General features: G+C 40.1%; 1 protein-coding gene across 4 annotated transcripts in view; it reads right to left on the bottom strand.

The window, feature by feature from the left end:
• LOC118808105 (histone deacetylase 4-like) overlaps positions 1-22,563 on the bottom strand; it is a 77,429-nt gene that overhangs the window by 17,763 nt on the left and 37,103 nt on the right. For 3 of the 4 annotated variants that reach the window (XM_036570535.1, XM_036570533.1, XM_036570536.1), the window contains 8 exons: positions 20,082-20,232; positions 17,886-18,006; positions 15,239-15,354; positions 10,974-11,102; positions 9,134-9,246; positions 8,864-8,980; positions 7,794-7,980; positions 4,774-4,961 (listed from right to left, as the gene is read on the bottom strand). In XM_036570535.1, coding sequence (XP_036426428.1) covers positions 4,774-4,961; positions 7,794-7,980; positions 8,864-8,980; positions 9,134-9,246; positions 10,974-11,102; positions 15,239-15,354; positions 17,886-18,006; positions 20,082-20,232 — 1,122 coding nt within the window. The remainder of the gene's footprint in view (positions 1-4,773; positions 4,962-7,793; positions 7,981-8,863; positions 8,981-9,133; positions 9,247-10,973; positions 11,103-15,238; positions 15,355-17,885; positions 18,007-20,081; positions 20,233-22,563) is intronic. The other variant, XM_036570534.1, reaches the window with a different exon arrangement.

The raw sequence follows: 22,563 nt of genomic DNA on the forward strand, positions 1-22,563 counted from the left end.
TTCATTGTAGACTGTTCCTATCCCGTTTTTGTGGCTGGTCCAAACCAGACAGTCATGGATGTGCACGGGACAGATTTGATGACTACAGTGTAGAACTGGCTCAACAGCTCCTGTGGCAGACTTACTGCAGAAAGTCCTCTGCTAGGCCTTTTTGAGGATGGAGTTTATGTTGGTCTTCCCCTTCAGGTCTTGGGAAATGGTAGTTCCCAGAAACTTGAAAGTCTCCACGGTTAACTTAAGGTTGTTGGATATTGTGAGGGGGAGCAGTGTTCAGCTCCAAGTTGTTCTGACTGCATCTGAGCACTAGCTGTTCAACCTCAATATGCAGACTCGTCGCAATCCTGGGTGAGTCTGATGACCATTGTGTAGTCTGCAAACAGGAGTTTAACAGATGTGCAGTGCAGTCATTGGTGTAGAGAGAGCAGTAGGGACAGTACAGATCCTTGACTTCAGCCAGCCGCACTTGCTGTTTTCTGCCTGTCAGGAAGCTGGTGATCCACTGACAGATGGCCCGGGATACAGTGAGCTGGGTGAGTTTGGAAAAGAGGATTTCTGAAATGATGTTGTTAAACACTGAGCTGAAGTCCACAAACAGGATCCTTGCATATGTGCCTGGGCAGGCAAGGTGCTGCAAGATGTAGTGCAGTCCCATGTTGACTGCATCACCCACTGACCTGTTTGCAGGGAGTCCTGTTAGTGAATTAACACCCTACCATTTGTCAAACTGTGATACAAATCAAACTTTCCTGAACTGAACCAAACCAAAAACATCCAGGACAAATTAAGCAGAGATGTAAAAGGATAGATCAGATTTCAGATATCTCTGACATCCCACTGTGAACCTACAGCCCTAGTGTCCAGCACCATCCAGTCGCCATGGCTACGGTCTCTGTGTCCCACACTGGACGAGTGTTGAGTGGTTGCCAGTGTTGGCGGACAAACAAGGCCCTGGCACAGTGTCAGAGGAACATTATTGACGTCAGAAACACCCCCCACCTGTTGCCTCATCCATGTCCCCTACCCTGAACAAGCTTCTCTTTTTTATCTGCCACCCCCACCCCCCTTTGCTCTCCATGCTTCTCTCACGCTTGGAGCCAGAAGGAGCTTGGGATCCGAGTCTGCTTGCTGAAAGATTTATGCTCAGTGCCATGTGCTTAAATAAAGACAGCAATCACAGGCAAGTGCTTGCTAAAAGGCAGTGCTGTGGTGAAGCCTTACCTCAGCCTTTCTGACAGTGGACCCTGATAAATCTATTCAGCACCATGTGTCTCTTTCACCTCTCAAACCTACAGCCACTCCCTAAGCAGCACACCCATAAACCGGTGCTCAGGACTGGTCTGGCGACGCTCTTTATATCTCCTCAGATATAATAATAACAAAGTAATGCTGCAGAAGCCCTTATGGGTGCAAGATAGACTGACTGCTTTCTGATATGTAATGCAATGTTCTTCAGTGGACTTGGATCACTGGTATTTAAGTCTGAAAACATGCATATTCTACAAAATTCAACACATTAACTGAGCTAACTGAATAATCTAAGTTATTGTTTGTGTAAATTGGGATATTCTTACTACTCGTAAAAACTATGGACATTTCAGATTCGTACTACATTAAAATAATGGATCACACTGGTAATCACTTCCAACAATTTACAAAAACTACTCCAGCTTGAATAGAGCTATCAATTTATTCTTTGGACAGTTACTGTTTTGAATAATTTCCGAGGCCCATAATTATTAATTTAGCATAAAAATCAATTGTTTCAATGCGCTCTTTGTTATGATTGATGGAGCATACTTGTGGTAAAGTATCTATCGAGAATGATCATATATATATAAACTTAAATTCCAAAAAATACCTAATACAGGGAGCAGTACAAAAGAATCAAGATGTTCCATTTAAATCCATTATTTATAAGATTTAATATTCAATTTATACCTTATCGACATGATTTAAAAAAAAATTCCCAATTTTCTCCCCAATTTAGACATATCCAATTCCACCCACAAATCACAACCAATCCAATCCCAATCACACGATAACACCAGCTCTAGGAGGGCGAAGGCATCGTTTTGAACTGCAGCTAACGCAACGTCATTGAACAGCTGAATGCGCTTGGAGGAAAGGGCAAACCAAAGACTGGACATGAGAAAGGATGGGTTGAGGCTCGCTTCAAAACATGCAAGTAAATAATCCAACACCTTAAGAGCAATGTTCAGCTACAAATGATTGCAAAGATTTTAGGGAATTTTACCTCTTCTGGTGCATAATCAAAACATTCTGGGAATTCAGAGAAATCGCTGTGCATGAAGGGCAAGGCCGAAAACGACAACTGAACGTCCATGACTTCTGATCCCTCAGACGCATAATGGATGTTCTGTTTTCCACTTGAAAAAAAAAAACCTCTAGACTGTTACCAGTACAAAGTTAAAAAGCCAGGCATGTCAGTGTATGGGGGTGTATTAGTGTGCATGGTATGGGTAACTTGCACATCTGTGAAGGCACCATTAATGCTGAAAGACATAAACATGCCCCTATTTCATTTCTCTAATTGAAATATGAATATTGCTACATGTAAGCAAATGTTACTGCACACTTAATTCACGTCATTAGACTGGCAGCCTCCTTAAGCAGGTTTTGGCAGTGTACATGTACAGACTGAGGGCAGATGAAAAGAAGTCAGAACAAAATACGCAGGTTTCCCTACAGTTCTTCGTTCTTCATCTGTTACTCACTGAAACACGACAGATCCTTCCTTTCAGCTTGATTTAAACAGACCTACAATCGTATCAGGCTAATCCAGTACAGACTCAGCTTAATAATACTGCTGACTCCCTGATAAACTGATTTAGGCTCTCAAAATATCCTAATTATTATTTTAATTCTGGTAACATTTGTCTGAGGACATTTTCTCAGGACATTCGCCAGCTTTTTGTTCGACCTTAAATGGTGCAGCAGTCACATTCTGAACTCTGAAATTTTGCCTCATAGTTTTAACACTGGTAGCATTCTTGATACGGCAGGACATTTGAGGCTAAAAACTATGGTAGAAGATTTTGATAAGACAGCACAACTTGTCAGAGCACCGGCACAGCCCACCTTAGTTTCGTGTACCTTAGTGACATCAAATTGATGCGCAGTAGCTTTAGCTCGCATGTAGCAATATTAGTATTATAGCTCTTTAACGACCTCATAATTCGGAGGATCCAGTGGTATTAAGGAGAAAAATGTACACAGGACAAAACATATCGGGTTCTGAACATTTTTATTTCTGATTTTTATTTTATGTCTGAGAGAGACAGAGACGATTTATCGAAATTTTACAGTGAGATGTCAACAGTTCCTATTTTATCAGTATGTCAGCCAACTGAGCCAGACCTGTTAAAAAACAGGAAATCTCAAGCCTCTAACCATCACATTCCCATCAGGTCATGCTGGCTCACTACAAGTGTTTACAGTGGAATAGGTGGCTGACACTGTTGGCTCTGCTGTATTTATACCTACGTGAAAAAGAATAGAAACTTGCTATAAAGAAATGCTGCTCTTTCCTGAATAAATACTGTTTGTTAATTTACATTTGTTACAAAACATTTGTTTTCCATCTTGAGTCATTCTCCTTTCTAAATGAATATGGCTTGTATTTAACCAGTGCAATATGTCCTTTCGAAATGTCAGCATTGGCCTATTTGCAGAGAGCAACATTCTCTAGCCAATATTGAAAACTTCCTCTACGGTGTGTATCCTGCACTGTTAACCACATCAAACAAACGGTCGGCAAAGCAAACTGAAGCGAGAGAGATAAATTCTGTCCACAGTCAACCTGAGACATTCTCCAGTGCTGATTCACTACAAGCTAACATTGGAACATACATTCTGCTCAACCAAACAAGGGTCACATTTCCTCTAGGTAACCATGGCACTGCTGCAGTGTTGTCATCACAGAGCCTAGATGTTTTCCACAGTTATTGCATCATATGTTTAAAAAAAAATTATGGATTTAATGAACTCACCTGGTTTAACAACAGATGAACGACACAAATGTACGGGTCCTTCAATAATATTCTGCATACAATTGCTACACATAATGATATTATGCACAGCATTTATGCACAGCAACAATATTTTATATTGGGGAGTGTGGGCACACATTCTCGCAAACTCACAGCTACATCATCTGATGGTGGCTGGAACACAGCATCATTTTGGAGCATATAAACTTAGCAGCATTCGCCTATGACTTGCAAAATTTCCATTCATGCCGGATCTGGCTGAACTGTTCCTAAATGGTAGGTACTTATAAAGTGTTACACTGTGCCACTCACTCCCATACAACTGCGCACATGACTATGACCTCTATGTTTCTACATGACTTACATGCACAGTACTAGGGAGACAGATACAGGAACTGAGAGCTGAAACTTGATATTTTCACATACACATCTGCTGATGCAGCTCATAATGCATAAACATTTATAAAATGAAATTTGTACTAAATCCATCAGAATTAGAATTATGGAGAAATATAACATTTTTGAGGGTTACTTATGCAGTAAAATAATACTGACTACAATCACAGTAGTCCAGTCTGATTAATCTGGAGCATATTAAATACATCACCAAACAATGGTTAGAAGCATGAGTCCAATCTGTCTGACGGCAAGAACTTTTTAGACAGTATCTGCCAATACCGATATGATTCTGAGATCTTTGTGCATCCCTGCATAATACTGCAAAGCATGTGAAGACATAATCAGGTCAGGCAGATATGGTTACCTTGTTGATGTGAAGCTGCTGGAACTGCTGCTTATGTTTCTCCAGGAACTGCTGGTGCTGCTGCTGGACCACCAGCTGCTGGAGCGCCTGGTTGCTTTGGGGGAGAGGGGCAGACTGGGTGCGGCCCAGTGGCCGGTGCTGCCTCAGCTTGTGCAGGGCAGGAGATTGCAAAGGAAGGGCACCAATGCCTGTAGACAGCAAAGTGGTGGGTAAAAGGTTAGAGGGAGGAGGTACACTGCTCATCAAATCTAAAAGGCTATTAAACTTTTAATAAGTACCTTTTTAATAAATGAGCATGCTTTCCATGTTATAACCAGGGTAACTGATTTTAACTGTCATTGTTAATATTACAAGGATTTACAGTAATATTTACCATGATAGTGTGTTCCTCAGAAAAATCTGGAAAATATGCTTCAGCCATTGAAACTGTCCAAGCTTTAAAATTTTGATGAACAGTGTATATGGTGTAAAATGTGAGCATCTGTGTGCCTTTTATTTAGAAGTGGATTGGCCACTAATGACCATAAGCGAAAGGCAATGTGTTTTAAAATTTTTATACACATAATTCATTTTAGGACTGGCAACCTGTCCAGGGTGTATCCTGCCTTCAGCCCAGTGACCGCTGGGATAGGCTCCAGCACCAACTGCGACCCAGGAGGACAAGCGATTCAGAAAATGTGAGTGTATTTAGTTTTAGAAACTGAATTACAAGTAGGTAATTCTAGGCACCTCACGATTCGATTACGATTCAGAGGGCTGCAATGCAATTACAAAACGATTATCGATGCATCTTGATGCTTTTTTTTTTTTTTTATATGTACAGGATTTCTATTTTCTCACTGTGTGTGAGGACTTCGTACTTTTAAAGCAAAGTATTTGTAATGATCCATAATGAATTTACTTCCAGTATCTTTTATTAATTAACCAAATGGAATTGTTGTGGCAAGTGAACCAGAAGGCTCTCATTCACTGGCTGCCACTCATCTGCGATAAATTGCGCTGTTACAGTGACATAAGATCCAATGGCAATGGGTGCCATGCAGCCAATGTTACAGTCGTCCTACCTCTTTTCTTTAGTGATTTTATAACTTCGGTTTTGGTCTCATTGTAGAGAGTGGAGATTGCTGTGTCAGTAAAATATCTTCGAGACGGGACGTGTGCAACATGGCGCGAAAGCCCTGGTTCTCAACGACTGAGAACTGGCTGCAGACTGCAGGTCACATAGCAACGCAGTCTCGCTTAGCTAGTAGCTAACGAAAAAGGCAAAGAGAAAGATTTAAGACGAACATTTGGAGATGAATGGACTTATTTGCATTTATAACCACTGCAGCTGGTTTCCTGGTACGTTAAAGCTGCAACGAGAGACTGTCAAATACTAGAAAGTTGCGAACACTAAAAAGTCAGGTTCTCTTTCGAATTTCCCCGTTCCACCTTAAATGGTGCCGCATTTACATTCAGCGCCTCGGTCAGAATTTAAGGTGGAACGGAAAAATTTGAACAAGAAGCTGGAGAATAAGAAGCTGACTTCAGCCTCGTAAAACAGTTGAACGTTGAGAGACATTTTACAAGAAACTATTCAACTTTTGAGGAAAAGTGTCCTGGTGGAGATGGGAGGAAAGCGGCTATAGCTAAAGCTTAAAGCAAAGCAAAGTAAGTCTGCGTTTTTGTTTATATTTTTTAGCCTATACCAGGACATCAGCACATACAGAGACATATTGGACATAAAATGTTGTTGAAAGGACAAAATGGCTCTTCTTAACATTTAGGTTGTCGACTCCTGACCTAACCTAGCTTTTAATGCAGAGGGTAATTACGAGATCACATTACAGGTTAGTACCTAAAGGTAACAGGGATCTTTTTTTGCACAGTATAAATTAACTTTGAACAACTTTGAACCAATCCAACAACAGAAGAAATATATTATGACCACTCTGTTATGCAGCATACATGCTCCAAACTACTCAAATTTAGTATACTTCTCATCTGTAAGCTTGCTTAGTTCAACCAGTTACTCTTCAGAGCCACCTCCTCAAACCTTGTAAAAAAAAGTGCACCAGACACTCTGCCAAAACATCCATTGATCCCCCGATTTCCTCACCCAACCAGCGACATCAGGAGCAGTCAACGGCTGGCTCAATGAACAGCCGAACTGGCAGCTGAAAACAGCAGTGGGAAGACTAGGAACATTGTCCCGGGTCACTGCACCGATTTGGGTCTTTACATTGTTCTCCCTGCCAGCTCCCGTTCAGGGAATTAGAGATCCATTCTTTGGGGACTTATGAGAGCATGGCAGAGCGAGGCTGGCTGGCATGCGGTGCTGGCGGGAAGAACAACTCCCCCACCGCTCCTCCCCTCGGCCTGGCACATGGCGTCCCACAACCAGGACCGCCTGCCGGGGCCACCTCGAAACACCGATCTGATTAACTGGAGGGTGGAGAGTGGAGGGGGTCGAGGGAGGGAGTGGATCCCCCCACCACACAGGGCCATGCAACAGCGGGTGGGAATGTTGGCACATTTGAAGGATTATGCAATGTCTAGATAGTGGTAATAGGGGAAAAAAGGGTCTTAGCTCTATGGCAATTGGAGGGAATAAGATGCTCTATACAAAGTAAGGTTAATGCAGAGGTAATACACCGAGCAGTTAGCAAGGCTTTAGGAATGAGCATGAATTATAAGTAAATTAACTGTGGAACTTAAGCTCATATGTTTTCCATTCCTCCTGAGCTGAGCAAAGTCATCCATATCAGAGTGCTCAATTATTCCAACAAAAAAGTACTACAACAGCACTGTGAGCCTGGCCCATATATCATAATGTCTATCGACGTAATTTATTTATTTTTATATTATTATGCTTAGCTAGGGGCTTTCATGCAGAGATCAGGGTTTTATAAACAAGCTTCTGAGTTGATGACACTGCTGGAACTATAATGTATGGCTTTTCGATTGGAGCAGTAACAGAACCTTGGCACTGCACCCATTGATTTTGTGCTATTAAAAATGAACAGCTCTACCATACTCACCTGTAGCTAAGGGACTCGGTGTGGCTGATTGCTCCAGAAGAACCATGTGCTGCAGCAGGGCATTGTGTGAACTGGGTGAGTCAGAAGTGCCCAGGTAAGAGGGCAGGTGGGAGGTGGCCAGGAACGGAGTGGTTATGGGTAAATTGGTCATGGACAGACGTTCGCTGTCCTGCTGGGTAGATGTCACCTAGACAAGCAAATTGAAATCTAATTGAAATCATTACAAAAGGTTACGTAAGAAAGTTACTGGCCATGACCCAACAAGGACAGTCAGTACTGGGCCCAAGAGAGCTGGAGGATTAGATGCCCAAAACCTGCATTCCAAACTAACAGGACCCCATTTCACAGTTACTGGGGCTTCATTTACTTACATCCATTGTATATTTATACCAGTTTATTAGGTACACCTTGCTTGTATACCTATTGGCCACTTTATCGAGTACACTTATGATATAGGTGCACTTTGCAGGTAGTACCCAGTTTGAGCCCCGTCTGAACTGCTTTTGGAGACGCTAACACAATTTGTAGCAAAGCAGAGGGCAAACAAATCCTTTTGATGTTTGTCCAAAAGTTCCATTTGCTGGGACACATCTGATCCATCAGCTTGGTTGTTGCCATGCCAATGGCAGAGACTGCTGTGATTGGTTGAGACAGTTTATGTCACCGGCAAAAGATAGAAAAAATTAAACAGAACGCGAATAAAATAATTCTTGTCTACTGAAAAATCACATTAGGCAAGTACGATGAAGTTCTTCTTATTCCAAAAAACCTGCACTGGTTGTGTGGAGGCATTTACATATATCCACCTATATATAAATTTTTAATGAATTAATGTTTAATGTAATGTTTAATTCAATGTTTAATTCTAAGAAATAAAGGTTGGAAAATGGTCACGTAAAATGAATGATGGCTGTTTTGGGTACATAAAACCATACAAACATCATAAGTGGACCTCACAGCAAATAAATTTTAAATCCAAGAAGAATATAGGATATGGGCTAGACAATATTGTTTGTCTACTTAACAAATTATGGCATCTATTAGATACGTAAATATAAGGAGAAACTCACATTACTGGTAGCTGTGGCTGGCAGGCCCAGTGTGATGTTGGGTAGAGAAGGAGATGTGTACAGAGATAACTGGCTCACTGAGCCATCACGTCCAGTTAGCCTGTTTGCTAGAGATGACTGGACACATACAGAAAGAACCATCAAAAGAAGAAACATCTGAAAAATTATTAATTTAAAGGAAAGTCTAATATCTTGCCTGTTACTGGTGTGTTCATAGATTGAAGCTTTTCTGACTTGCCTTAGAGTCAAGAAGTACTGAAGTATCTTTACCTCTGCCGAGCTGCTGGAGACAGCCACACTGACGCCATTCTCACACAGGTTGCTGTGTGAGCTGTTGTTGGGGGAGCTAGGGCCTGATCCTGGGGCACTGCTACATGCAGAGTCTGGACAACATGAACACAGCACTCAGAAACACATTACCTTACTGTGACAAGGTGTAATACATTTTATACATACATTTTAAAAAGAGAGAGATACATGCAAATGGGTGTAAGGGAATAAGAGTGTTATTCTATGCTGTATGATATTCCATAGAAATCATCTGTATACTTAATGTGTAAGAAAGTTAGTACACTCACTGGCCTCTTCACTACAAACACCTTGGTCTCACCTTGCTAGGGTATATTAATGGTCCATTTCTGACTATTGTCCATGTTATGGTACTGTATCACTACCATGTCAGTGTCATCGCTGTGCTGTGAATAATATTTGAACAAAAGCGGTCCTATGGTCATAACCTGACAAGTTATAAATAGGGCAGAAGTTGAATGGGTCTGTAAAGATCCAGGGCTCAGCCCAGTTCCTTATAGAATTGTTTTGGGATACTGTTCCCCTACATCTTTTAATTAATTGGTAAAATGCGCAGTACTTTTTTAACTTAATTGATAATATGTTTAAAATATTTTTTAATGTAAAGCATCAGACTCAGGTTGGGCTGATTTTGAAATGAGTGACTTTTGTGTCCACTGTAAAAACTAATTTGGAGTTTTGACTTAAAAAGTAAGCAACCTGGCTACCCTAAATTATTTTTTTATTGTACTTCAAAAAATGAGGTAACAGAACGCAACATAGTGTTTAATTAACTTACTACTACTGTTCTGTTAATTTCCTACATGTTCAGTGAACTTGAAATTTTAAAATAGCCACTTACTTTTATTAGTTAAAATAATTATTGTTTTACAGTGGAGTAGATATGTCCTTTTTTACAGAAGTTCTGGCATGCATATATGTATCACTCTCTGTCTCTCTGTGAATGCGACCCTAAATGAAACCGTGGATAATGAGAACAATGTGCAAATGAGCCTGGGTGAAATGTGTGATAGTTATAAGGTTCAGGGCTGGTTAAAAAATTCTTTTTCACACTTTTACATTCATTCAACTCAACATTACTCATGATTCCATGCTGGAATTAATGTTATCAGTGAGAGGGCATCTGATATATCACTGGCTTATGATTGTACACAACAAACACTCGACTACTATAGTCTGTAAATAGTATTAGCCTACCATAAGTGTGGCTTTCAACTCAAATTTTCACAACATGCATCTGATTTGGACGGGATTAAATTTACATGTGGTCCTGGGATAATTTCTTTTACAGGTGGCTCAGAACACTTGATATGATGAGATTATGTACAAAAGCTCAAACCTCAATTCCAAAAAAGTTGGCACAGTATGTCCCAACAAATGAAAATAGAAAGCAAGCACTGATTTGTAAATCCACTTAGACCTGTATTTAAACAAAAACAACACAAAGATGTTATGAAAGGTTTAAAAACATCTTAAACAGGAAACGCAATCATGCTTGGGTATAAAAAGAGCACGAGCAAGGATGGGTCGAGACTTGCCACTTCCCATAAAAATATAACATAAATAAATCAACTAGCAATTGCAGGGGTTGAAACTATTTAACCCATTCTGGTGCATAATATCATCAAAAGACTATTTACTCATCACTGTTTTCTATTAGTATTCAGTTTTTATAGCATTTCACATACTGCCTCAACTTTTTTGGAATTGCCGTTTGTAGAAGCGAGACAGTACAACAGTACATCTTCATTTCCAAAACACATATCAAATGTGAGTGTTACACTCTGTGTGAGGATAGTACCTGCCATGTCCAAAGAGCGTTTCTTGGCGGTGCTAATGGGGTTGTCTCTCCTGCGCAGCAGTGGACTACTCCGCCTCTCTGTAACCTTCTGCTTCAGACGAGAGCGCACCTTCAGGTTCGGTTCTGATGCTAGTCAGAGAAAAGAGATTTATCAGGGTTTAGCAAGAAGCCACAGAACAGTACCACTGGACAGATTGCTCTTGTGCCTTGTGTTTTTTTTTCCATGTTGTTTCATGTGGAGAGGGCAAATGAAACCCTTCTGCTTGGACAATTTCTGGCATGGTCTGGTCAGCGTCTAGTTTTTGATCATCCATCGTGGGCGCACATTTTGTGGCACCTAAAACTTACAACACATATCCAAAGAGAGTTCTGCCTTTTGAACCATAGCTGGGAAAATGAACAATTCCACAGGAGTAAAAAAACATTCCAGGTACACAGCAAAATCCCTACCACTGAATGAACTCACAATGTTACTGTGTCTCCAGACAGACATAAATCAACACTGCAGGTGTTAATTTAATGTGGGGGATATAACTGTGCAAAAAGGAAAAATGCAGGCATTATTTATCTACATGGTAAAATCATACTCATGTTGTGGACAGTGCTAATTTTTGCATGTCAGTAAATTACAGGGAGAAAAAACAGAAGAAGCCATAGCTACTTGGTAATTATAAACAACAGGTGGTTTGGGGGGATGCATGTTTGTTCTGTACAAAATAATCTAGGACACAGATCTTAACATATCCCTAATGCCCAGTATATAATTATGTATTCAAGTAGGCCAATCACAATGGACTCACCGTGGCGCTAATCACATAGTTCTACAAAGGTTTATCAAAGACTAAATAACAAGTGCCCTCTTGCTTCCATTCAGATCATTTATGTCACGTCAAAAGAGTTCGTTACAACAACGTGCACTAGCTACTGGATGACAAATAAAGAAATATGAGCTTATTATCAGTTTCCTATAATGGACACGCTCAAAGAGCTGTCAAATATTCAGTGCAAAACAATATTATTAAACAATGTTATTAAAATACCGGAAAATTATCCAGCTATTCTTCAATGGGACAGTCATTCAAAAAACACTGTTTAAACCCTTTCTTCAAAAATAATTTTGTTCTTTTATGCTCCATGCTGCTTATATTGACATCCTAATGACCTCTCCTCCAGAAAACAAGAACAAAGCTTGGAACATTAATTGAATCTGTCATTCAAGCTCATACTGAGATTAATGACAAAATAATTTTAGAGACTTTTCTCCTTGATATTCACTTCAAACATTCACCAAAACCCATCTGTGATTTCCTGAATAACTCTGATATATCGGTCAGCTCAAAACATCAGCTGATGTTGTGGACACCTTATCAGCAAAGGCAAAAATTCCACTGATAATACCGTGATATTTAGTAACTTGTTTACTACTGTAACAGACACTTCTGGAGATTCTGGGGATGGTTTATGGTTTTGACACTATTATCCCAGTCTTTGTAAAACATGCTAAGCTGACAGTCACCACTTACTCACTACTATTACAGTAACACAAGCTGAACCAATAAATCTAAACACACAACACTATCATGGTAAAAATAATAAAAACATGTAAAATGCATCCGAACCTGACCTGCAGCTTGAGGATCACTTTTATAACACATAACCTTACCATGAACAGATGCGATAATAGAAAAATAAGAGTTAATAAACAGAAACCAACATAACGATAATCAATCGTAAGGCTGTGGAATATAACAATATTTCTTTGTATTATGATAAACTACATCACAATACGCTTTACTGAGCATACTGTGGATCATCAGTACTTCTAAAACATTAAACAACTGCATCATTAGGCATGATTCACTGGATTTAGTGAAGTGTATGAAATGCTAAACATTCCAATTCGCCTGTTTTTTAATGTCACACGACATTGTGTATAGTGAAAATGTCTTGAAATATTGTGATATTACATTTTTACCACAATGCCCACCTCTTTCTTTTGAAAGTCTAATATTTGCTATATCTGAGGCACTGTTCACAGTATTTCAGTTTCTCTCTCACGTCTTTGCTCACCATAGGCTAGGCTGAGCGTAACGTGGGAAAAGTGCAAGGCTGTGACCCCCACAATGTTGGATGTGTGAGGACTGGGGGCTGGGGCAGGGCAGGGCACCCGTTCCAGCCCTGCCCTTTGCAAGAGGTCATTGACCCCAGAGCTGGCTCCCCTCCACTTACGCACGCTGGATGAAAGAGTCTGTCCAGCCATGTATGGACTGCCCCATTCACACAACCCCACCATGAATGGGCACTGGTACAAGTAGTACAGGACAGAATTGCTCCATTAATCTTTTCATACAGCAGAGAGTGAATGGGGCATACAGAGGCTTTGTAATAGGCCTCAGTCATTCATTCACACTGTTTAACTGTCATAATCGGCGGGTGAGCCATGGCTGAACGCTGGGACCGAGCTGAGGACAGTGATTGAAAGTAATTATATCAGTGTGAGAAGTAATGTGAACTTGGACAAGGCCTAGCTGCTATTGACCGGGGAGAAACAAACAACAGTTTCTTTTGAAACTATAATATTTAGCAGGCGGGGTGCACTATATGAATGAAATAAAAACACATAAATTAATTAATGAATGAAGACTGGTCTGCATTATAAAGACCATCATGCAAATGCCTGATTAACACCCACAGAAACTGATCTGGAGCATGTGAGGTTGGTCAAGATGCTCACAGAGCATGAGGCCTCATTTGCACATTGTAATCTTCTACAATATCAGTATTGTAAAAGCCAACATCATGATAAATGTAAAACATTTATATACTAAGCAGCCTTAGTAAGGTATGCCACACATTAAGGAAACCAACTTTTCTACTCTGATGTAGAAATTTCACAAATAGGCCTGTTATGATCATGAAATTTCAGCTAAAAATCAATTGCTATATAAATAACTGCGATTAACAACTGAATCGTCTTTTTTCTTCACTGTATGCAAGTACAAGGTTAGGTAATAATTGTGACAGGCCTCCTAACAAAAGCTCATACAAGCAATGATCAAAAAGATCACGTCAAAAAATGCTGAAGAAAAGGCCAGACTAAGGCAGATCAACAGCTTGATCCATTTAATTGGTAATTTACATAACACACTTCATCCTTGCATCAGGCTGCAACTTTGAAGTCACTTTATCTGTGCAGAGAGCCTCTCGCATTCATCCCACTATAAGAGAAAAGAAGGCCCCGTTCATTTGGCCATTACTGGAAGCGACGCTCATATGGCACGGAGCAGGCATGAAATAAAGGCGCTCCTAACTAACAGGCTGTCATTAACATAAGCAAATCCCACAAACTCGTCACTGCTGCATAGGAAAAAAGCCGGGAGAAATGAATTAGGTTATTGAGGAGGGCCGCTGCTCCTGGTGGGGACAGCCGATAGTTTCCACCCACCTACAGCACAGTTTCAGCTTATCTGTGGCATGACTCAGAATCCATCAGAGCTGTAAATAGGACTACCTTTGTTGTTAATGTAAACCACTGACTGAAAGCAAATTTATCAGGCACTTTTTATTCTGCACTGCTTAAACGTCACGCCACAGGCATTAACATGTCATGCATTTACTTCCCAGTTCTGCATGGATTATGCACAACCTGTGTTATTTGTCTTTCCTCCCTCACTGTAGTGTGGACTGCTATAAGAGAACTGAGCCACTGACAACTCAGAAACCCTCGGCACACACTAATGCGCACATACGCAAAAGTGATAACACGTTCATGCACACATACACAAATATGCAAGTACATACACGCAGACACACACATACAGTAGTCCACTCCCTGGTCCATCCCAGCAGGGTGGAATGTGGTCCCGGCAGCCAGAGTAAACTGGCTTATCTCCAGCGGCAAGGCTAGAGTCAACAGCATCGCATCAGCCTCACCGCTAAGTGAATAATTATACTGTACCAGCACCACTGCACTGCCTAACCACCCAATAATGGTTTCCTATGCATACATTCCATTAGGATCCTACATGGCTGTTCTGAAGGAGGAGTTAGATTACTGCTAACACTTATGGATAGTTCAGGTTCAGATCAACATTTTCTCTTAAGGCAGTGAGTTGGAGACCATCATCATAATGATGCAGATCTAGCAAAGGCTGTGGTATATTGGGTTTGAGTCTTTCATAAATCTAGAAGCTTTCAAGTGCTCAATCTATAAAGTTAACCATGAGTCTATGTGGTAGTGTGCATGTATGGGTGGAGCATAACACCTGTCTTGCGGAGGGGGAAGTCCTTGGAGTCGTAGACACCTACAGTTGGGTGGTTATAGGCAGACATGCCAGTCTGAGGAGGAGAGCTCTGGTCCAGAGAACTGTGCTGGGTTTTCCTGTATATAAACAGATTAGATACAGAGACAGAGAAAGAGATAACATTAATACTAAGGTAGGCACATATGGATAGTGTGTAATGTGTATAATAGCATACCATTTTCAGTCTCATTTTTTCTAGTTTCCTACTAATTATTTCAAATCTTCAAGCTGTATAAGACAAGTACATTAAAAATGTATACATTTATTCATTTATCTGCCAAATTGGTTTTAAAATATTGAAAACGTTGATCCCAAACTTTTGCAGGGAAGTATGCATTTATACTTATACCAGATGTCTTTATCTAATGTTTGGAATAATCGCTCCATTTCTTAGAAACTCCCCAGGATGTCAGGTGTAAACATGATGCACATAAATACCAGGTTCAAGTGGCCTGGGATGGACCAAAGCCAAACCAATGTTCTGCTCTGCTGAGCTTGCTTCATGCCACATTTCCGGCCAGCTTTCCCATTCGCAGGACAGTCTCTCGTAATCACAGAGAGCCTCTCCACTAAGGCTAGCCTCAGACACCACAAGCCACATGCTCCCACTGTACCACCTCATGTTTCACAACATGCTGTTATAAAGGCAACCCTGCCACCAATGGACAGTGCGCTAGTCTGTTTTGTCTACACACTACCCTAAAAGTCATGCTGGCAAGCAGAACAAGCCCAGGTGTCCATAATCTGGCTTCCCTGAAGCAACTATTGACAGGGGCCCAAGAGCACTCAAGGTTGAGTTATAAAAAATACATCCTCTCAACAGCATGTAATAAGCTGTTATTGAATGTTTGCATTAGAGCTTTCCACAGGGTACAGGGGGCTTGGTATGGCTCAGCCACTGAAAACCACACTCACCTCAAACGGCAGGTGTCAGGAAGAGACATTCATGTTTGGCAACCTTTTCATCACTTAAATGCTTCAAAACTTTCATGTTCATAAATCCATGTTAGCACAATGCTATAGGTTCAGCTTTTGACGGCTTTCAAATCTATGGTATAGGCATACGCTATACGGTCAAAAGCTTGTAAAAACCTACATAGTCAAGGCAGCAACTACCTCTACTCTTCTAGGAAGCCTTTACACTAGATGTTGCATTGCAACATTGCAGTAAGGATTTGAGTGCATTCAGGTACAAGGACCTTAGTGAGGTCAGATACTGATGTTGGATGGTTAGTTCTCAATCACAAACAGCACTCCAATTCATACCAAAGGTATCTGATCACTCCAGAGAATGCAGTTCCACTGGATCCTGGGGAGTTTTATACCCCTCTAGCCAACGCTTGGCATTGGGCATGGTGGCCACTCCAGGACATCTCTTTGTATAGGCAATGCTTTTCTGTGGAGATTATACAAACTGTGGAGATTATACAGGGTGTGTGCACACAACTGCACAACTATGCCACCTTAACCCCTTAAAATTTCAGGCTTATTACATACTAAGGCTTACTATTCAGTAACTACAGAGACTTTAATGCAAACTGGCTTAAATGCTTAATTTATAGAAGTCAGCGATTTAAGAGGTTAACATCAACCCAACAACTTTTTAGTGTGTTCTTGCTCCTCAACACACCTGATCCAGCTAATCAGCTCATTAAAGTAGATGAATTTACTAATTAGTAGTGCTGTCTCAAAACTTTTAAGCAAATAGTGTATTTTTAAGCAACTATTTCTGTGTTTAATCTACTTTCCTCTTTTTTAATTAGATTTTCCAGTACTGTTATCACATTAATTTTTAATATATAAAGAACATGATCTAATACAGTCGAAATTCATAATTTTTATGTGTGACAAAATTACACTGTGGGCATGAAAACAAATTCATACTTCTATTACCTACTTTATTTACTACCTTTTACTGAAATTCTGATTAAACAAATTAATAATAAGCCCTTAGAGGTTTGATTTGCTTTCTGGATATATGTAAGCACTTGCTCTGACACAATCATGCTGCATGCAACAAGAAATGCAACATTACACTTCTTTAATACAGTGATACAAGAAGGCACAGCGCACAGAAAGCAATTCCACACCGTCCGCCAGACTGACAAATGTGTTTTGGACTTTGAATCTGATTTTACGTCTACTGTTTGTGCTCTTAGACAGGAAATGTTTTCCTAAATAAAAGTGTATTTTTAGACTGCCAAGCTCACCAACTCTCTTTTCAAGTGGGTATCGCTCTAGGCCAATCCAAAGAGGTAAACATGATAAATTGTGCTTTGAGGAACATTTGTGTTGGACCACTCGTTTCAGAGTGTGAGACCACAAGTGTGAACAGAAAGTGAAGGGCTTGTAAAATGTCTGACTGTAAGCAGACAGTACTTATTTCTGATTAGGGCAAGAAATTATTACATGGATATTCTGAATCTGAATAATAAAAAAGATATTTATATATCATAAGAAGATGTTTGTGGAAGGAAAAAAGGATGAATTACATGTTAAAAAATAGGATTCCTCTGGAATAGTTTGATATCCAATGCATAATTCCAAAATATGTCATGGTCTAAATGGCACCAGGCAGTTCACCTAGAAGACGTATACATTCTCTTACCCATACCAGTAGCGTGGGTTGTTGGTTATGCAGTGGTTGAGGTTGCGCTGGGCGAGTGCTTTCTTCTTATTCAGCACAAACTCCTGCAGTCTCATTTTTACCTCTGTACTGGCCACTGCACCTGTCCAGAGCAACCACACACACTGTTAGAAAGGACTATCACTCATCACTCATTTAGCCGGTAAAGCGAGCTAGTAGCTGAAAAAACAATGCATGTGCAGTGCCGGAAAATGCTGATGATAAAACACCAATATTCATAATTGGGCTGTTTCATATTTTAAATAACAAGTGACTCTGATCTCTAAAAATCACTTATTTGTGATGCTTTTAATGGTTTTATGCTTATGCCTGTCTCAACATAGACAGCTACTGTGGCAATGACCAACTGCTCACATTCATTACACCAACAATAGATGAACTGGCAAACTTCAATAAAAAATACCATCATGGTTAAAATTACAAAGGATGTAAAATTATTCAAACTGAACCTTTGAAATGATCAAATGTAAAACAGAAAAACTGTAAAGAGAACTGAGACAAATAAGAGCTAATTACCAGAAACTGACAAAACCACTAAGAGTGCTGCAACCAATGCCTCATCCATGCTATAATATTTATATTATTTAAGCCTTTAAGTTTCTGCGGTGCAAATTTGACATTTGAAAACTGACAATAAACACTACACGGACAAAATTTTAAAGACATCTACTTGCTGAACGTTTCATCGATGAAATTAAGAATATTAATAGGCAGTTTCTCCCTCCTTTGGAAGGCTTACGCTAGTGTTGGAACATTGTTGTGAGGATTTGACTGCATTCAGCCACAAGAGCGTTAGTGAGGTCATGTACTGATGTTGGATGATTACTTTTATGTCAAACACCACTGTAACTCAACTCAAAGGTATCTGTGGTGCTCCATTAATCCAGAGATTGCAATACTCTTGTAGCTGACAACTGGCACTGGCATGGTGACTAAGTTCTGCAGCTGCTCCAGAGTGTCCAATTCTATTGGCAATACCTTTCTATGTAAATTATACAAGCTATGATTCAGTATCTCTTGGCTGATCAACTACAATTGGGAAAAGGAAACTAAACTGATTTTTAACTGTTCCTTTAATGGCTCTAATGGATGTTGTATACGCTGTTTATCAGTACAAGATGTTGGCATTTACTTGCTGACCAACTAATGCTCAATAAAGCAAACTAACTGCAAAGTTCCCGACTGAGGGACAGTAGTTTTCAAACTGTATTTCCATACCATTTTAGCAGCTGTCTCTAACGTCATCAAAAGGTCAATCTTAATTTGTACTGTACTCATGCTTTTTTAAATGGCCCTCCAACAAGTTGAGCTCATGCTCTCTCCCTCAACATGTTGGCTGCAAATGAGTCTCGGGGGGTTGTGATGGGGGGAGGGGGGTGGTGTTGAGAGACAGGCCGCAGGCCAGAGAGGCTCCTGCCATACTGAATTACTGCTGCTACCGCTGGAGATACTGCCACTGTTTACCTCCATAAACACCCGCTTGTCACAACAAGCGTCAATCAAACCCACTGACAGGCCGGCCAGTTAGAGCCTAAACCAGCAGACAGGAATAAAGAGTGTATGTGACACGAGACGTAAGACATGGTAATGATGTTTTGGAAGCAGAGGAAAGGCTCAGACAGGCTTTGGTTATCTAAAGTTATCTGAAACTTGGCCTATATTTGAAATTTAAATATCTCTGTGAGCAGTAGAAGCCTATATCATGGAAAAATAAACTTTTTTTAAATAAAAGAGTTTGATATAATATGTCACTGTTAATGTTACAAAACATGCTGTTCACTCCTCAGTCCTGCAGCAGTTTAGCCCACCTATTCACATTGAAGAGATAAGCAATGCTGTTAGTGCAGGCAGTCTATAGTAGAGTTGCTGGAGTGGTAGATGTGCAGGAAAATTATTAAATATTAACTACTGAATGCAGCCTTGCACAGGATCCAGACATCTGACAGAAGTATGAAGATATTTTTTCCTGACATCCCTGAGGATTTTAGTCCAAACTTAGCAGTTTGCTCCATACATTTTAGACTTGAGGCACAATACAGTGCAACAAGTCAGAACAGCGGCCATTTACTTACAGCAGTCTTAAAGGTACAGTAACAACCATTTTAATTCTAAGGGATAGAGAGAGGAAAACTCTTATGACTGTATAACAAAACTCACTCTCCTGTCCCCTCTCTTTGTTCTTGAGAAGTTGGAGTTTCTGTTCTCGCTGCTGTTTCTCCAGCTCCTGCTCCACACGGTGCTTCTCCATCTTCCTCTGGTGCTCTAGCAGCTCCTGTTGGTGCTGGAGAGCCAACAGTTCCTGTTGATGCTGAATGAGGAACGTTCATATGTTAACATTAATCTGCATTATACTTACATTATGATGCATATAACAGTGCATTACAAGTAGATTGTTTGTACACTATCTACTTTGGTGCAGTAACTAGTGTAGTACCTACTGTGGTGGGGATTGTTAGAGTGCCCTTGACATTCTCCACTATGTGGACTCCTAAAATAGTGAATAGAGGATAGTTTCGGACATAACCTTTGTGCACTTTAGCAGGACATACAAATCTTAGGCTAGATACTTCAGCCTGAAAACCCATAACAATTACACACATTAAACTGTGATAATAAGCTCTGTAAGAGATCATACTGAAAGCACTTCTGATTAAGTAGATCAGAGAGGAACTGTTTTTTCTTCCCCCAGAATTCCCTCAGGAGCTCAGATGTGGAATACCAGTGCCTCAGGTGTGTGCTATAAATAACCACTCCAGATGAGCTGGCACCTGTAGCTGCAATGCTCTGCATGTGTATGTGTGTTGTCCATAGTTTGGTGCTGTTGTGCTGAAAGAACTTGAGATGTCTTTTATACTGAAAACAAGTTAGAGAAAAAAAAATAAAAATTATATATATATATATATATATATATATATATATATATATATATATATATATATATATATCCATGTCTCCACTGCAGTCTCTCAGGCACTCTGTCTAACACCTGCCTGCTCTCTAAATGCAACGCTTTCTTTCTGCCTTTTTGTATGACCTGGGTGCTTTACCGCAGCTGTGTGTTAGGGCTTCATTTGAATGTGGCTTGAAGTCTACCTCTCAAGGCAGCTGTGACAACACTAGGGCTGTCCCAAACTAGGCCTGTACCCAGGGGCAGTTAACCAAGTTAACTGGTAACTGTCCCCAGTGATGATCAAAACTCACTTACCACCAGTTTAGCTTGTTCATTTATTGATTAATTTCATGCAAAGACAAGAAAGACTATTATTACCACATGTGGGCATAACTGAACTTAAATGTTGGGTGATATACTATATTAATCATACATTTATTATACCCATTATAGACAAGACATAGACATAGTCAGTTTGAACACACTCGGGGGAGACTGGGTGGGGCCACTGGCAGATTTTGCCACAGGCAGATTTCATGTACAAAAAGCTGCCTACGCTATTGATCACATTTTAGGATATCCTCAGACCACAGCATTCAGACAGACAAAATGGCTCAGGAAAAACACCAGCTCAGATGGTAAAGTTCGTGTTGACATTCACAATTCTGTTCTATTGTAGATTAATTACAGATTTCACGGCCAAGTTAAAGGTGAAATATACTACAACCTCAAAATTAATGAGCTGTGTTATGTTATTTCAGTTTTCAAAGTTAAAACTTTAACTTGCAGGCTATCACTATATTTTCTTAAAATTACTGGAAAAAAATGTCTGAAAGGTAAAACAAAGTCCTGTTTTAACTGTTTACAGTGGCTACTGTTTCATGTGTTTACTTTAATAAGAGGATTCTGATATTGCATAGGTCTATCCCAAACTAAGGAAAATAAAAATAGGCCTGATTTTCAAGTAAATCTCAGCAGATCATGTCCTCAGAGAAAAATGTAACAAACCCATAACATGGTCTGCTATCTATATGAACATTTTAATTACAGTTTATAAACACGGTTGGCTGCATTTCCCACAACAATGCCTGACACACTTAACATTTTTTCCAGGCCTCCCTAATATTCAAATTTGTACTGTAGTACGTAAAATGCTGTCTGCAGAGTTCACATTCCAGCTTTTTGGAATTATCTTCATAATTTTTTAAGTGTATTCAAACAGAAAATTCTTGTACAGTACAGTACACAAATTATACATAAATAAAATAAGTGCATTTAGTCAACTGATAGAATCTTTTTAAACAAAGAATACTCAGACTGATCAGTTGACTGGTTGATTTTGAGGGGATAGTCCTACACAGCATCGCCATTCACCTAGCATGCACTGGTAATTACTGGCCAGGCACTCGCGCGTGGGGGAATCTGAGTAGCTGGGTCAATGGTCTGTTAAAGGAATGGTGTGTACAATGGGCCAAGGACATGCCTGCAAACCAGCCAGCATCTCGACCCAGGCAAAAGTCAACACAGCTCTGAGCATCTGCAGTGTGCAGAGCACCTAGAGGCACTCAGTAGTTAGGCCTATACCAATATTTGATTAATTTAATTAGACATAATTTCATCGGCCGTGTTTTCTTTGCTTTTGAGTTCTTTTTGTGCTCCGTGGCAAAACGTTGGCTCAAGATCATGAGCCAGCGGCTCACACAGCCGCTGATGTTTCCCGTTAAATTTTTGCTACCTCAGCTAGGTAGA

Source organism: Colossoma macropomum, unplaced genomic scaffold (assembly GCF_904425465.1).
Source record: "Colossoma macropomum unplaced genomic scaffold, Colossoma_macropomum, whole genome shotgun sequence".
In the NCBI taxonomy this organism is placed as follows: domain Eukaryota; kingdom Metazoa; phylum Chordata; class Actinopteri; order Characiformes; family Serrasalmidae; genus Colossoma; species Colossoma macropomum.